This window comes from Giraffa tippelskirchi, chromosome 10 (assembly GCF_054371585.1).
Source record: "Giraffa tippelskirchi isolate mGirTip1 chromosome 10, T2T-mGirTip1v1.2.pri, whole genome shotgun sequence".
In the NCBI taxonomy this organism is placed as follows: domain Eukaryota; kingdom Metazoa; phylum Chordata; class Mammalia; order Artiodactyla; family Giraffidae; genus Giraffa; species Giraffa tippelskirchi.
This window is the reverse complement of record NC_137284.1, coordinates 90,025,657-90,041,686: the sequence shown is the minus strand read 5'-3', so window position 1 is coordinate 90,041,686 and position 16,030 is coordinate 90,025,657. Positions and strand designations below refer to the sequence as shown.

At 39.7% G+C, this 16,030-nt stretch overlaps 1 protein-coding gene across 5 annotated transcripts in view; it reads right to left on the bottom strand.

Annotated features, from left to right (window-relative positions):
* Nucleotides 1-16,030, bottom strand: part of GSAP (gamma-secretase activating protein) — a 217,702-nt gene that overhangs the window by 2,812 nt on the left and 198,860 nt on the right. For 4 of the 5 annotated variants that reach the window (XM_081535704.1, XM_081535705.1, XM_081535706.1 and 1 more), the window contains 7 exons: nucleotides 14,637-14,732; nucleotides 12,071-12,141; nucleotides 11,501-11,595; nucleotides 2,926-3,045; nucleotides 2,034-2,095; nucleotides 386-487; nucleotides 115-214 (listed from right to left, as the gene is read on the bottom strand). In XM_081535704.1, the coding sequence (XP_081391830.1) occupies nucleotides 115-214; nucleotides 386-487; nucleotides 2,034-2,095; nucleotides 2,926-3,045; nucleotides 11,501-11,595; nucleotides 12,071-12,141; nucleotides 14,637-14,732 (646 nt within the window). The remainder of the gene's footprint in view (nucleotides 1-114; nucleotides 215-385; nucleotides 488-2,033; nucleotides 2,096-2,925; nucleotides 3,046-11,500; nucleotides 11,596-12,070; nucleotides 12,142-14,636; nucleotides 14,733-16,030) is intronic. The other variant, XM_081535708.1, reaches the window with a different exon arrangement.

Here is a 16,030-nt window from a genome sequence, read left to right as displayed (position 1 = left end):
ATCCTACTTACCAGTAAGGGACATTTTGGCAAGAAAAGGGTACACAGAAGTAAACAGAGACTGATGGATGTATCAAGGGAAAACAGGCAACTTGTGAGAAACAGAGTGACTTACCTGGATTGGAGGACTCGATGTCTGTCAGGATGTGAATGAAGTAGTTCAGAGGCAGAAATTCTACACTGAATGACGACTTGTCCATTGCAGAACTCCAGGGCTAAAAGGGAAATGGCTGTGAAGTCAGTTGATTCTCCAAAAAAGCATGAACTTAAAGTGGTAAGAACTATACATTGCTGTCCATACTTCAGCACAAAGAAAGGCCATTCATAAAATGGGCAAAGCAGCCCCCCAGAAACATATAGCAGGGCTCTGCTTCACACAGACTCACCTGTTTGTTGTAGTTCTGAAGCAGTCGCTTTACATGGTTCCGGGAAATAATATTAGAACTAACAGGATGATCCCAAAGTCGACAGATCTTCTGACCTGTAAGCTATTTTTGCAAATTAAAAAAATATGTAGAGGAGGATTTTTAGGGCAGTGAAAATACTCTGTATGATACTACAATGAGAGATATATCTCCTTATACATTTTTCCAAACTCACAGAATGACCAACACCAAGCATGAACCCTAATGTTATCTATGGACTTTGATGATTATGTGTCAGTGTAGGTTCATCCATTGTAAAAGATGGACCATTCTGGTGGGGGCTGTTGATAATGGGGGAGGTCATGCATGTGCAGGGACAGGGGGCATGTAGGAAATCTCTGTACCTTCCACACTAAAAAAAATTTAAGTCAGTAATAAAAAATAAAAATATTCAAAAATATAGAGAGGAGCCTATAGCTCATAGTAATAAGTAAATTTATCTTATATCTATTCATAATTTTACAAGCTGTATTCCAGCTAGTTAGTCTAAAAGATATCATCTTTATGGTTAATGACCTTGGAGAAAGGCCCTTTCCTATGAGGTATGCTTCTGAATTTTGAATAAATACTCCCTTAAATGCAACTCTGTGGAAAGCAATTTGTGCACTGATGCTGCCAAACTCTTTTTTTTGTGAAATGGAGTTCATCTGTTACTCTTCAAAACTAAGTATGTGCATGCCGATCCTAAGTGATATTTTGATATGAAGCTAAAGGTTGTAGGCATGTACTCTGCCAATGTCTTGCCCAAAAATTTCAATTCCCTAAGAGTATAAGGGAAAAAAAAAAAAAACATGCTCAAAAACCAAACTAAATGTTCAGAGATATTCCCCAGAGAGATCTAGCCATGGAAAATATGCTTTGTTTTCTATTCTTGCTTTTGCTTCGGTAAGCCTGTGAAGGTGAGAAGACATTACAAAGCAAGATGATTAGGTCCCGAAAGGCATCAGACACCCCTTGGTGGGAGGATCGTGCTAGAAATATGAGTGTTCAAGGTATGTAAACAGCACAGAGCTGGCCAAGGCTCTTGGGGCCAGGAAGTCCACAGACAGAGTCAGAGGCTCTGAAGACCTTGCAGTGGGATTTCTTAATTTCACAGCATTTCTGACTCAGAGAGCTAATATACTCCACAAAAACAAGGAGTGCCTGTTTAACCCTTTCGCTCATGTTTCTCATCTTTCCTTCAACCCAGGAATGTTTTCCTGCCATGGCAGGAACAACAGTGGGAGGAAATGCAGTTCCAGAACCTTCTGACCTCACCTTTATTTAAATTTCTTATCAGTTTAAATGTCAAAAGCATGTGTTTCCCCTCTGCCTCCCCTCAGACTCACAGATGTAAACATTAGTGTGGTTTCCTAAGAGGAGAAAACGGTTAAACGTTCCAGGTGGTCTGTGCCAAGAAGCACACACACAGCCAGAGGGGCAAGTACTCGGTAGGCCCAGCGGGGGCAGCAGACAAAGGGGTGGGGACGGACGGGATTTCTTGGAAGAGGCTGAAGCGTGAAACAGTTCAACTGACTTCAACCCAAAGCAAGTAAATGCTCTTCTTGCAAGAAAAAATTGAAGAAGGTACATGCCAAGGCTTAGAAAATAAAGTATACTTCAGGTTTACCGGAGGAAGCCGCATAATGATGCTGAATTTTAGTTTTTCATTTTTCTCTGCATTGTCCAGATCTACGAGAAAGTTAGAAATTGGCAAACAAAATAAAACAAAACAAAAAGAAAAAAACAAAACAAAACATAAATCTCCATTTTAATACCTGAGCAAGCTAATACTTCGTGCTTCATCCTGATAACATGTCCCAACCTTGTTATCCAAGACAAGTCTAACAACGCTATGAAAATATTAGTTTGTGTCTCTATGAATAAAAAAGGCATTTCTTAATGAAGCCGCTGCTACATATCATGGAACAGGGTTCTGAAACAGGCTGCCAGTCACAAAAGCAGTTTTGCTAACTTAAAACAGAAGGCACCTTGAGGAATGGCAAATACTTCAATATATATTAACAAAACTCATCCATAAAATACCACAATCGAATAATTTAACAATCATTATATACAGACCTTTTTTCACGTTCAAATTCCCATAGGTACTGTATCTCTCATTTTTCCTTGCATTCCAAGTCTTACTTTGAGAGGACAGAGTTAATCAGCTGAAAGCAAGCTGTCTCATGAGATTTTTCTTGAGAAACAAGCCTTCAGTCTCCTATCCTCAAGTACTCTCATGTACAGAAAAGGAGTCTAAGAGTTGTGTGTGGATTGAGAAGCCCTTGAAGGGCTAAGGCACATTGGCCCAAGGATGGTTACGGGAAACAAACTGTACTCAGCAGGCCCAGCTGTGGAATCATGGAGCCCGTCTTCAGCTATAGACTGAAAGCAGAACATTAAACAGTGTGTGGGCCCTTCTGAGTGTGGCAGGGCCTGGAGTGGCCACACAGTTGCACACCCACAAAGGCAGCCCTGGGGGTGTTGGGGCTGGGATGAGGCAAACTCAGAGGCCTTACCTTTCATGAGCCTTGTGACAGCTGCTTCTGTGAGAAGTAACACTCCGTGATCAATATAATGCAACAGGTTATGCAAAGGCAGACAGCGGACGCCAAGGATCGTGTGCAGAGTGTGAAAACCTGGGAAGAGAGATCCAGGGTGATAAACACGGTCAATCAGCATCTCCAGCCTCCCAGAGGAAATGAATCTGGTAATGGCAATAAAGCACTCAGCTCCCCGCTTGGTGCCTAGAGTCAAATAAATGCTTCTTGAAGACCCTTGAAGATAAGGTCCAAGGTTCCTTCTTTGTATTATCACAACTAAGTATGATATATAGTAAGTTCCCAATAAACATGTATTCCCTCCACCTTGTACATCTTCCTAGGCCAAAGAGAAGAAGAGTGCATAAAAATGGACTTTTTTTCTTTTTTACAGTTCTTCTATATAGTTTTTTTTTTAATACTTTTAATAGGTCTATAATTCTATGGTAAAATTGCAAAATAGAAAAATTAACAGAAGAGCTTCAAACTCCACATGCCTAGGCTAAAGGCTGGTGGCCAGGGACCATTTTGTTGAAGGAGAAAATATTTGGACCAGAAGGGAACACTTTTTATGACTCATCTCTGGGTATGCCCTGGAGAAAGGCTTTTGGGGTCCACTTGAACTAAATCATAGAAAAGAAAAACTAAAATGATATGGTCAGATAGCAAATCTATACGAATTCAGTGAAAAAGGCATTCTCATGCCTCTCAAAGTCTCATGGGCAGGGCTACCCTAGTTCTCACAAAGCTAGAGCTCTAAGTCCACTATTGACACTAACCCAGACATACAACATCCATGGGAGAAGAAGATATCACAATGGAAGAGAACCAGAAAAGCCCTCTTGGATGTCAGGTGAGAGGTGCTTTGAAGGGTTGATACCATTCCTGAGAGTGGAAATGATGTGAGAGAACATACAGACTGGAGAAGCAGCAAAAGCCAGGTGGGCCTGAGTAAACAGAGGCCAGAATCGTGCTATGCTGCTTACTAGATACAGGTAACTAAGCCTTTCTGGTCTCTGTCTCTTCATCCCTCAAATAGAATCATCAGCACCTTTCCTGCAGGGCTGCTATGAGAACTCGAGCTAGCTCTATGAAGAGCCTGGCACATGGTACAACAACAGTGACTGATACCAGACACGTACTGAGGTCTTTCATCTATGTACAGGCTCACTTGATTCTTATATAACACCATGGGGTGGGTACTACTCAATCCTTATTTTATAAATTGGGAAACCAAGATTCACAGGAGCTAAGAAACCTTCCCAGGATCATACAAATAGGAAATGGCAGAGCTGACATTTGAACCCAGGCTGTAGCATTGTAGTCTAGGCTTTTAACCATGTTATCTTGCCTCAATAACTGGTATTAATGGAATAATATGAACAGAGGCTCAAAGGTGAGAAAGCATGTGGCACATTCAGGAAAGAGTAAACGATCCAGTTGGGTTAAAACAGGTGTATAAGAGGAATGGTGGGAGGTAAGGCTGGAAAGGTTAATTTATTCAACAAACAGGCAAAGGGGCTGGGTGTGTGGTGATGAGAACAGGCATGACTGCTGCTCTCATCCACTTTCCAGTCTAAGGGGAAGACTGACAATCAAATAATCACAAAATAAATATACACTTTTTTAATGACCAGTTCTACGAAGGAAAAGTAAAGCGTGCTCTGAATGTAGGTGTCAGGGATTGAATGCTGAATGACAGCAAGGAATCTATCATTTAGTAAACTCTGGGCAGGCACCGGAAGCTTTTGAGCAGGATGGTTGGAGGTTCTGAATTTTACTTTAGGAATATTAACATAGCAACAGGCAAAGAATGGGCTTCCCTGATGGCTCAGATTCTTTCTTAAAGAATCTGTCTGCAGTGCAGGAGACACAGAAGATGGGGGTTCTATCCCTGGGTCAGGAAGATCCCCTGGAGAAGGAAATGTCAACCCACTCCAGTATTCTTGCTTGGGAAATTCCATGGACAGAGGAGCCTGGTAGACTACAGTCCATGGGGTCACAAAGAGTCAGACACAACTGGGAGACTAAGCACACTCTGTGCAGGCAAAGAATGGATAGGAGTGACAGTTTGCTACCAGAGGAATGAAGGCCTGCTGGGAGACCAGTGCATGAGGGATTGCGGACACTGATAGTGACAGGAAGGGAAGGGACTGGAGGGGCAATGTGATGTGAACTGGCTTGGAAACTGATTAGATGTGGGTGGGGAATGACGAAGATTCACTGCCTCGCCTGAAAGGCACACGTGACAAAGACCTAATGGCCAAAGACAGCTGGGACTTGGATTCAGAGAGGTCGCAGAGCTTCTTTCTCCAAGCACATGAATCACAAGCAGAGGGAGACTTGAGTCCCTTGTCCTGGCAACATTGAGGGTCAGATAAAGTTCAGACTCTGCCCTCAAGCAAATGCTAATGGGCTGACAATGGGATGAATCTTCCAAATGCCCTGATTCAAAAAAAAAGATTCTACTATCTAGTTAACAACATGAGATTTTTCAAATGGATTTGGACAGTCTTCCCAAGATTAAAAAGTTATGAGATTATTTCTGAAAAAGAGTTTATAATAGGCTACTGATCTTATAGTTCTCTGGATTCAAAATCCCTCTCTGGCCTCACATTCATGTCCTAAAGATCCCTCACGCCCTTTCATCCTCTTTCCCAAGGGCACAGTCCCAAATTCAACAGTCCGATCTTGGCTTCCTCTCAGCATGTCAGCTTTAAGCAACAGAGCAAACTGGGAAGTAGGCATCAGTTCCAAAAGAGAGAGTTCTACCAGCCGACTCTAGTACTCATCCTCTAGGGCTCTGGGCCTTCTCCAGGCAGTAAGGGGAACACAGGTCCCTTTTAAATTGTAAGTGCTCCAGCTCTAAACTATGACTTCCCTTCTGTGGTCCCCATTCCCTTTTTTATCTTTAACTAATTCCAGTTACAAGTTCCTGTACTTGGAACTCAAACAGTTCTCATTAGTCCAGGGGGCCTGGAAAGCAAGCTCATTTACATATGAACACACAGAAATAACCTGCATTTACACACACACACAATCCAGTGCCACTTCATATTAGGGAAACATTTCAGAAAAAAAGAGAAAGAGAAACTGCTCTTCCTTACTTGATCCATGGACACCAGTCATTTAAGTCTTACTCATAATAATCCTCAGTCACTGTGGGTAATGTTTTTCTGTTTTCTGTCTTTATCCATCTCTGTGAAGAAATGCAACGTTCTGTAGAAAGTGGACTTTTTTTTTTCTCTGCAAGCAACTTTTAAATCTGGTTTTGACTCTTGGACCACATAAATGTTTTTTCAAAATTGCGAAGTTTTTTTTAAGATTTATAAAAAAATAAAATCCCCCAAATTGAATATAAACAGAAACAAATAAGCTGTATATCAGATTGAGAACCATACAGAGAGTAACTTTTTAACATGTGCTCTGGTCATACAGTTTTTTTTTTCTATATAAATTTATTTATTTTAATTGGAGGCTAATTACTTTACAATATTGTAGTGGTTTTGCCATACATTGACATGGATCCGCCAAGGGGGTACATGTGTTCCCCAACTTGAACCCCCCTCCCACCTCCCTCCTCATCCCATCCCTCTGGGTCATCCCAGTGCACCAGCCCCGAGCACCCTGTCTCATGTATAGAACCTGGACTGGTGATCTGTTTCACATATGATAATATACATGTTTCAATGCCATTCTCCCAATTTATCCCATCCTTGCCCTCTCCCACAAAGTCCAAAAGACTGTTCTATAATCTGTGTCTCTTACGCTGTCTCGCATATAGGGTTATCATTACCATTTTCTAAATTCCATATATATGCGTTAGTATACTGTATTGGTGCTTTTCTTTCTGGCTTACTTCACTCTGTATAATAAGCTCCAGTTTCATCCACCTCATTAGAACTGATTCAAATGTATTCTTTTTAATGGCTGAGTAATATTCCATTGTGTATATGTACCACAGCTTCCTTATCCATTCGTCTGCTGATGGACATCTAGGTTGCTTCCATGTCCTGGCTATTGTAAACAGTGCTGCGATGAACATTGGGGTACACGTGTCTCTTTCAATTCTGGTTTCCTCAGTGTATATGCCCAGTAGTTGGATTGCTGGGTCATATGGCAGTTCTATTTCCAGTTTTTTAAGGAATCTCCACACTGTTCTCCATAGTGGCTGTACTAGTTTGCATTCCCACCAACAGTGTAAGAGGGTTCCCTTTTCTCCACACCCTCTCCAGCATTTATTGCTTGTAGACTTTTGGATAGCCGCCATTCTGACTGGCGTGAAATGGTACCTCATTGTGGTTTTGATTTGCACTTCTCTGATAATGAGTGATGTTGAGCATCTTTTCATGTGTTTGTTAGCCATCTGCATGTCTTCTTTGGAGAAATGTCTGTTTAGTTCTTTGGCCCACTTTTTGGGTCGTTTATTTTTCTGGAATTCAGCTGCAGGAGTTGCTTGTATATTTTTGAGATTAATTCCATCAGTTGCTTCATTTGCTATTATTTTCTCCCATTCTGAAGGCTGTCTTTTCACCTTTCTTATAGTTTCCTTTGTTGTGCAAAAGCCTTTGAATTTAATTAGGTCCCATTTGTTTATTTTTGCTTTTATTTCCAATATTCTGGGAGGTGGGTCATAGAGGATCCTGCTGTGGTTTATGTCGGAGAGTGTTTTGCCTATGTTTTCCTCTAGGAGTTTTATACTGTCTGGTCTTACATTTATATCTTTACTCCACTTTGAGTTTATTTTTGTGTATGGTGTTAGGAAGTGTTCTAGTTTCATTCTTTTACAAGTGGTTACCAATTTTCCCAGCACCACTTGCTAAAGAGATTGTCTTTTCTCCATTGTATATTCTCGCCTCCTTTGTCAAAGATAAGGTGTCCATAGGTGCGTGGGTTTATCTCTGGGCTTTCTATTTTGTTCCACTGATCTAGATTTCTGTCTTTGTGCCAGTACCATACTGTCTTGATGACTGTGGCTTTGTAGTAGAGCCTGAAGTCAGGCAGGTTGATTCCTCCAGTTCCATTCTTCTTTTTCAAGATTGTTTTGGCTATTCAAGGTTTTTTTGTATTTCCATACAAATTGTGAAATGATTTGTTCTAGTTCTGTGAAAAATACTGTTGGTAGCTTGATAGGGATTGCATTGAATCTATAGATTGCTTTGGGTAGTATACTCATTTTCACTATATTGATTCTTCCAATCCATGAACATGGAATATTTCTCCATCTATTTGTGTCCTCTTTGATTTCTTTCACCAGTGTTTTATAGTTTTCTATACATAGGTCTTTTGTTTCTTTAGGTAGATATATTCCTAAGTATTTTATTCTTTTCGTTGTAATGGTGAATGGAATTGTTTCCTTAATTTCTCTTTCTGTTTTCTCATTGTTAGTGTATAGGAATGCAAAGGATTTCTGTGTGTTAATTTTATATTCTGCAATTTTACTATATTCATTGATTAGCTCTAGTAATTTTCTGGTGGAGTCTTTAGGGTTTTCTATGTAGAGGATCATGTCATCTGCAAACAGTAAGAGTTTTACTTCTTCTTTTCCTATCTGGATTCCTTTTATTTCGTTTTCTGCTCTGATTGCTGTGGCCAAAACTTCCAAAACTATGTTGAATAGTAGTGGTGAGAGTGGGCACCCTTGTCTTGTTCCTGACTTTAGGGGAAATGCTTTCAGTTTTTCACCATTTAGGATAATGTTTGCTGTAGGTTTGTCATATATAGCTTTTATTATGTTGAGGTATATTCCTTCTATTCCTGCTTTCTGGAGGGTTTTTATCATAAATGGATGTTGAATTTTGTCAAAGGCTTTCTCTGCTTCTATTGAGATAATCATATGGTTTTTATCTTTCAATTTGTTAATGTGGTGTATTACACTGATTGATTTGTGGATATTGAAGAATCCTTGCATCCCTGGGATAAAGCCCACTTGGTTATGATGTATGATCTTTTCAATATGTTGTTAGAATCTGTTTGCTAGAATTTTGTTAAGGATTTTTACATCTATGTTCATCAGTGATATTGGCCTGTAGTTTTCTTTTTTTGTGGCATCTTTGTCTGGTTTTGGTATTAGGGTGATGGTGGCCTCATAGAATGAGTTTGGAAGTTTACCTTCCTCTGCAATTAAATGAAAGAGTTTGAGTAGGATAGGTGTTAGCTCTTCTCTAAATTTTTGGTAGAATTCAGCTGTGAAGCCGTCTGGTCCTGGGATTTTGTTTGCTGGAAGATTTCTGATTACAGTTTCAATTTCCGTGCTTGTGATGGGTCTGTTAAGCTCTTCTATTTCTTCCTGGTTCAGTTTTGGAAAGTTGTACTTTTCTAAGAATGTGTCCATTTCTTCCAAGTTGTCCATTTTATTGTCATATAGTTGCTGATAGTAGTCTCTTATGAACCTTTGTATTTCTGTGTTGTCTGTTGTGATCTCTCCATTTTCATTTTTAATTTTGTTGATTTGATTCTTCTCCTTTTGAGAAAGTGGATTTTTATGATCTCCCAGATAGAATATTATCCCCAGTGAGTCAGTTTTATTTATTTATAAAAGGAGCTTAGATATCCATGGTGAACATTCCTTCTCCAGGTCTATTGTGTTAAAGACAAGCATTTAAGAATTTAAGCCAGAAAACCATACATAACTTTCACAAAATCCTTTCATTCTTTCTAGAGGGTACTTCACAATTCATATTCCATTTAAAACCTACCATTCTTCTCATGAACCGTCACTTTCAGATCCCTACAAAGTCACCAGAAACTCCTTTTGTGCCTCCACTACAAGCAGATCTTGTAAGATAAAGTGTATGGATAGAGAAAGTATAATGGATTCCAGACTGTATCAGATACTTCACAAATGCCAAGAAGCTGAGATGTGCTGTGGGGATTTTCTGCACCCATAAATAGCCAATGTTTCAATATCAACTAATTCAACTGGAATATAAAATTCAAGAGGCAGCACAGAAGAGTAGTTAGAAGCATAGATTTTAGAGCCAAACTCCCTGGATTTGAGTGCTGCTCTGTTGCTTAATAGTTATGTGACTTTAGGCAAGTTACTTCCTTTCTGTGCCTCAATTTTATCATCTATAAAATGGGAATAATATTAAATGGAACCACATGAAAGTGCCATCTTTGTTGGTCAAAAGCTGATTGTATAGAAATAATTTATTGTGGTTCAATTTAAGCTCTTATCAATAGCATCATTATGAAAAATAAATGTGCTAATTTATGTAAAGTACTTAAAACAGTACCTGGCACAAAAATGGGTACCATATACATGTCAGTGGAAAATGAATGAGCAAAGGACCAAATTAATGAGGGATGGATGGATAGACGTATATGAAAGAACAAATTAAATAAAATTGGCTAATATATATTACATAGTGATAGCTACCATAACTTAAAATTCATCAGAACTTAAACATATTCAGTATTAAGTTAAGCAGTTTAGAGCAAACAGGAGCTTATTTGTTTCTTAAAATGAATATTGATTTGTATGCATATTTTCCCTAGTAGACTTTTGTTAATTTTTGGAACTGCTCTAATTACCAGGCCAGTACCTGGCATGTAATTGCTCAACAAATGTTTGTTGATTGAATTAAAAAAATGACCAATTAAATCAATGACTGCAGGCACACGTGCCAAGAGTGTTTTGAGACCTGATTTGGTCCTGTTTCAAAATCCCAAGGGAAGTTTTCAGTTTCCAAGGAACACATAAGAATCAACTCAATTTTTGAAACACAGCCAGGCCCACTTCCTTCTGAGTGTTAACTTTCTTGATCAGATAAACTAGGCCTGGAGACACCAACGAAAGTTTTCCACTGGTTCAAAATATCCTAGACAGTTGCAAGGGGACCAGATTTGGCTCCCTAAAGTTGGTGACAAGCTTACAGTACAGTTTAATAATCAGAGGAGAGTTTCTGGGTAACCATAGCTCCCTCGTCCATAGGGCCTTGAATCCAGGTAATAGTTACCGACACTGAAGGAGAGGGAGCAGGAGGCCATAAATCCTCCCCTAGGAAAGAGGAGATGGATTACATCACTGCAGTCTGCACCCTCCTAAAAGACTTCTCCCATTTCCCCTGCTCAGTACTTCATCTTTCCAGAAAGGAACAGTAGCTGACTCCAAGCTTCCCGCATCTACTGAGAAAGCATGTACTAGCAAGTTTCCATAGAAGTTAGACTTGGCTATTGTCTTGGCCTTCTTCAGTCTGCTCTTTAAAATATACAAGGTGGGCTTCCTGGTGGCCCAGTGGCTAGGACTCTATGCTCCCAATACAGGGGGCCTGAGTTCTATCTCCGGTCAGGGAACTAGATCCCAAATGTCGCAACTAAAGATCGCATGTGTTACAACTAAGACTTGGCGCAGCCAAATAAATAAATATTAAAAAAAAAAAAAATCAGAGATGTGGTCAGCAGAGACCAACCTTAGACCCATCTCTTACAGTGACATGAGACCCAAAATTTCTCAGACTCAGGAGGTTTCATTCTTAAACTCATAATGTGCCAAAGTCCAGAAGAAAGAACAAATTTATTACAACAACAACAACAAAAAGCCAAGACTTACCAGGAGGCAGGGGTAAAAACAAAGTATTAGTAGCTTCCAAAATCCTGGTCATGATGTGAAAGACCGCAAATTCAGCAGCACTCGCCTGTTTATTGCTACAGGTCAAAGAACAAAGCAGCAATTCAGCCAAGCAGCTCATTTCCAAAACCCCGTTTGCACATAAGCAGTGGCTCTGAGTGCCACGTTCAGATGAAATTCATGCTATCCGTGAAAGGCAATACCCTATGGAAAGCTTCACAGATATGATGATGACCATTGTTGTAATGCCTAGAATCTAACAAGACAGTAGGCACATAAATGACAAATCGCGTTAACTCAAATTCCCATTTTTGGCAGTACTGAGCTTATGTGCCCCTCCCTCCTCACCAAGCATATGCCAAAGAAAGAGGACGGGTGAAACAGCAGGGGCATAACTTTAAATGTTGAGTTCAGAACTAGGATGGATGGTGCAAGAACTGGTGAAAGTTACTTTCATCTACTAAGTTTAATCAAGGCTTTGCTAATACCAGCAGCAGAGTTGTTTGGCATTTTGTACACCAGAATAAAACAGAGCAAGAAATACTTGCGTACAAGTGGAGAGCCCAGGGATGAAGATTATGTTTCCTCCAACTGGCTTCCAGTATTTGGCAAATGAGATCCAGCTAGAGGGTAAAGAGAGTCTGTTAACCTCTGTTCACACCCTTTCCCCTCAGGAGCCCCTACAGCTCTGCTTCCATAGCTCTGACAGGCACATTCAGGGCAGCTGGCATTCAGGCTGTGCCTGGACATAGAACCAGCCTTTCAGAGGTCAGTTCTGAAGCACTGGAATTCAAAATGGAAAGACTGAAAATGTGCAGCCACATCTAACAGAGCATCCACTGTCATCGTGGGTAGTGCCCCAGCTGGGCTTCCCCACCGCTAACCCGCCCGACTGCTCACAACACAGGCCCTCAATCGCAGGCCTTTGTCCACCAGTGAAGGTCAAGTGCAACAGGGTTTTGCCTTAGGCCTGTTACGTGGTGAGGGTGACACGGTAGACAGCTGACAGAGGAAAGGCGATTTTGAACAGAATGGAGGTCCCGAGCATGGATTGTGAAGTAAAACCAGTTTCAAGTCTAGTTCTACATTTTACTAGCTTGTCAGCAATAGGACAGTATTCAAGGAATTGTTATCAGGACCACAAATCCATGTACTGCACATGTAGGCAAAGGACAGGGAGAAAAATTAGGAAGAGTTTTCACAGACAGACCCTATTTATTCTCAATGATATAGATTCTCAGTTTCTTTCTGGCTGAAATCATGTAAGATAACACACAAGCGATATAATCAGGTTCTGCAGCAACTTCCCAGGATTTATTTTTAAAGGCTGTCCAGTCACCCTTCTAGGACTGGGAGATGCAGATGTTTGCTTCTGGGCAGGGTAAGCAGCTTTGGCATCAGTCAGTGACTGCTGGGTTGGAAAGGCAGGGGGCACCAAGTCTCAGTTTTCTGAAACTACATTGCTACATTTCTGGTCCTATTGGTTCTAGGAGCTGTTAGCACAAACTAGTGTCACATGGATTTTTTTTTTTTTTTTTAATATGATTAACTAAAGGGAAGACTGATGCTTGAAGAAAAACCCTAACACTCTGGAAGAGGACGTTTAAAGTCAACAGAAAGAAAGATGATACATGATATGATAAATAACTGTGCATTATGAAAGGACAAAGAAGGGGGCTTCCCTAGTGGCTCAATGATAAAGAATTTGCTGCCAGTGCTGAAGACACAGGTTCGATTGCTGGTCCAGGAGGATCCCACGTGCTACACAGCAACTAAACCCATGCGCCACAACTATTGAGCCTGTGCTCTAGAGCTTAGCGATATTAACTGTTGAGCCTACACACTATAACTACTGAAGCCCATGCACCCTTGAGCCTGCATTTTGCAACAAGAAGCTACCATAATGAGAAGCTTAGACAGTGCAACAAAGGGTAGCCCCAACTTGCCACAATTAGAGAAAAGCTTGCACAGCAATGAAGACCCAGCATAACCAAAAATAAATAAAAAATTTTTTTTCTTTAAAAAGGACAATGAAATCAAGTCAGTATCAACATAAGAAAGATCAGTAACATATTTGTAAAGTGAGCTCCTTTTCTACTGCAAAGAATTATTATTTAAGAAAGTTCCAATGCCCTGCTTGTACACATTAGTATATGCAATTACCAACCTCTCCTAATATATTAAAAACTATAAAAGTCAAACTTTGCTGTAGAAATTCAAATATATCATTTAAAAACAGATACTAGTGACTGCAATAAAAGGGGAAAACTATAAAAATTGAACATGAAATTAAATCAGGGCCATATCCAATAAATTGAATCTTCTGGAGTTCAATGCAAAAATATTTGCTCACATTTATACACTAGTCCTATCCAAACTAGAGAAATGGAGTATTGAAGTTTTTTTTTTCTCTTTCTTTATATTTAAATACTTAAAAAAGTTTTATCTATCATATTATTTCTAGATTCAAAGTAGGGTCAGGCCTCAGTTCCATACATGTTTTGAAAGATACCAAGACAGGCTCAAATTTCAATCCGGCCTCATCACTTCTGTTTACACAAGGACCAGTGTTATTAAGTTCGATCACACAATTTCAGTGAGTGGCTACCCGGTGAATAAGCTGCCAATCTCACCTGCAGATTCTAACGTGGTAGTATTTATATAACTGAGCTGGAATCTCACCTAATTAGGCTTTTGGAGCTAATTAAGAATTGAAGTTCAAGGTTTTCTCACGTTTGCATAAACCTCCATGTACAGAAATTACTACCTACAGTTTAATAAGGAGCTGGAAAATGCCAAGATGACATGAACATTTGGCACCCATGCTGAATTCATCACTGTTCCACGCATATGTAAACATATATATATGCACTATTCCATAAGCATATATAACCACTACTGGAAGAGAAAAATAAACCACTTCCAAGGCCATGTTCTCCTCGTTTTTTGGTTCTTTTTCCCCTTTCTTCAATCTACAGCATCATATATACAGGTTGAGAGATCCAAAATCCTAATATGAAAAACATACTGAACCACATACTGGAAACTATACAGCAGGGGACCAAGGAGATGGGTTGGGGGAGGGGTGCACGGGTAGAGAAGATAAAGCAAAACCAACCAGTTTTGAAACGTAGTCCAGAACCATCTGTTCAATTTTTTTCTTTTCTACACCCTGTAGATGTCTCAAAAGATGGTCTCTTAGTTCAGACACCATCTGAAAATAGAATGTAGATAAGTTACAACCTACTCACTCACATCTGCAACTGGTTTGAATTCATTTATTAACATTCCCTATCAATAGGAAAAATATTGGACCTGAAGATCCCACTAGCAGAAATGTATAACCCATGATGTTCCTTTGATGGGCATAAATCAGGCAGCATTACCTTTTTCCTCAAGAGGAATGACTTATGATACACTCAAAGCCCAGTGAGCAGCTGAGAGTCAGGCTGCCAGTCCTGTTAAGAATTCTCCAAAGTAGCCAGTGGAAGTTAGCCAGTGGAAATCACTAGGCTCAGTAGTCAAAAGCTTTGGGATCTACCAAAGGATTGAAGTCTACTGCTCCTGGCTCTGGAGAACTAACAGGAGCAACTCTAAACATGGAAAGTCTATGCTAGTGGGAAGGAATAAGGGTTTTGATGTTTGGAAGGACAGAGGCTGGAATAAAAAGGAAATGCCCCAGGTACCTCCCTCTGCACAATGGCTAAAACAATTCCACACAGTTCCCTGACATGCAAAGGCATGGAAATATTTATTCTAGTGCCTCCAAATGGGCTTGTTTCTATAGCCACACTGCTATGACCATCCCTGGGGCTCCCCAATTAGTGTGGCATTCCCAGCTTTTTGCTTTTCTCTTCTCTTCTTCCTTTTCTTGTCTCTTTTGTCTAAATGCTTTGCTCAGCAACAGACCTTCTTGGCTAGAGAAATCTTTGTACCAATAAACACCATGGGAGTTGTACAACTGACAACACACACACACGTATATATGTATCTTCTATTAATATCTAAGCAGATTTACAACAGACACCCTGGGCAAAACTAAGCCCACGGCATCCTGGGCCAAGACAGAGTGGTATATTATTTCAGTCTCCTGAATGTATTAAATGATTAAGCTTTTTTAAAAAAACATTATTTTTTTCTGCATAAGATATGATGCATATTCTTGTCATTTTAATTTTTCTATAATAATCATATACATGAAAACTTACATTGCTCATAATCCTAACATTTACATTAACATTTCGGTTTTTTACTTTCCTTTTGTCCAGTGTGTATAGTCATTCTAATATTTTACAATCTGCTTTCTTATTTAATAGTTTGTCATTAAATATTCTTTATCACACTAGTTGTAATAGTTGTAGAGTAACCAATTTTATAAAAAAATATTATAATTGAGCTATTTATTCCCTTCTTATACATATGGAATATTTATTACTATTAATAATACCACCGAAAACTCTGTATACAAGGGTTGTTTGTCATATCCTTGATTATTTTGTCAGGCTAAATTCC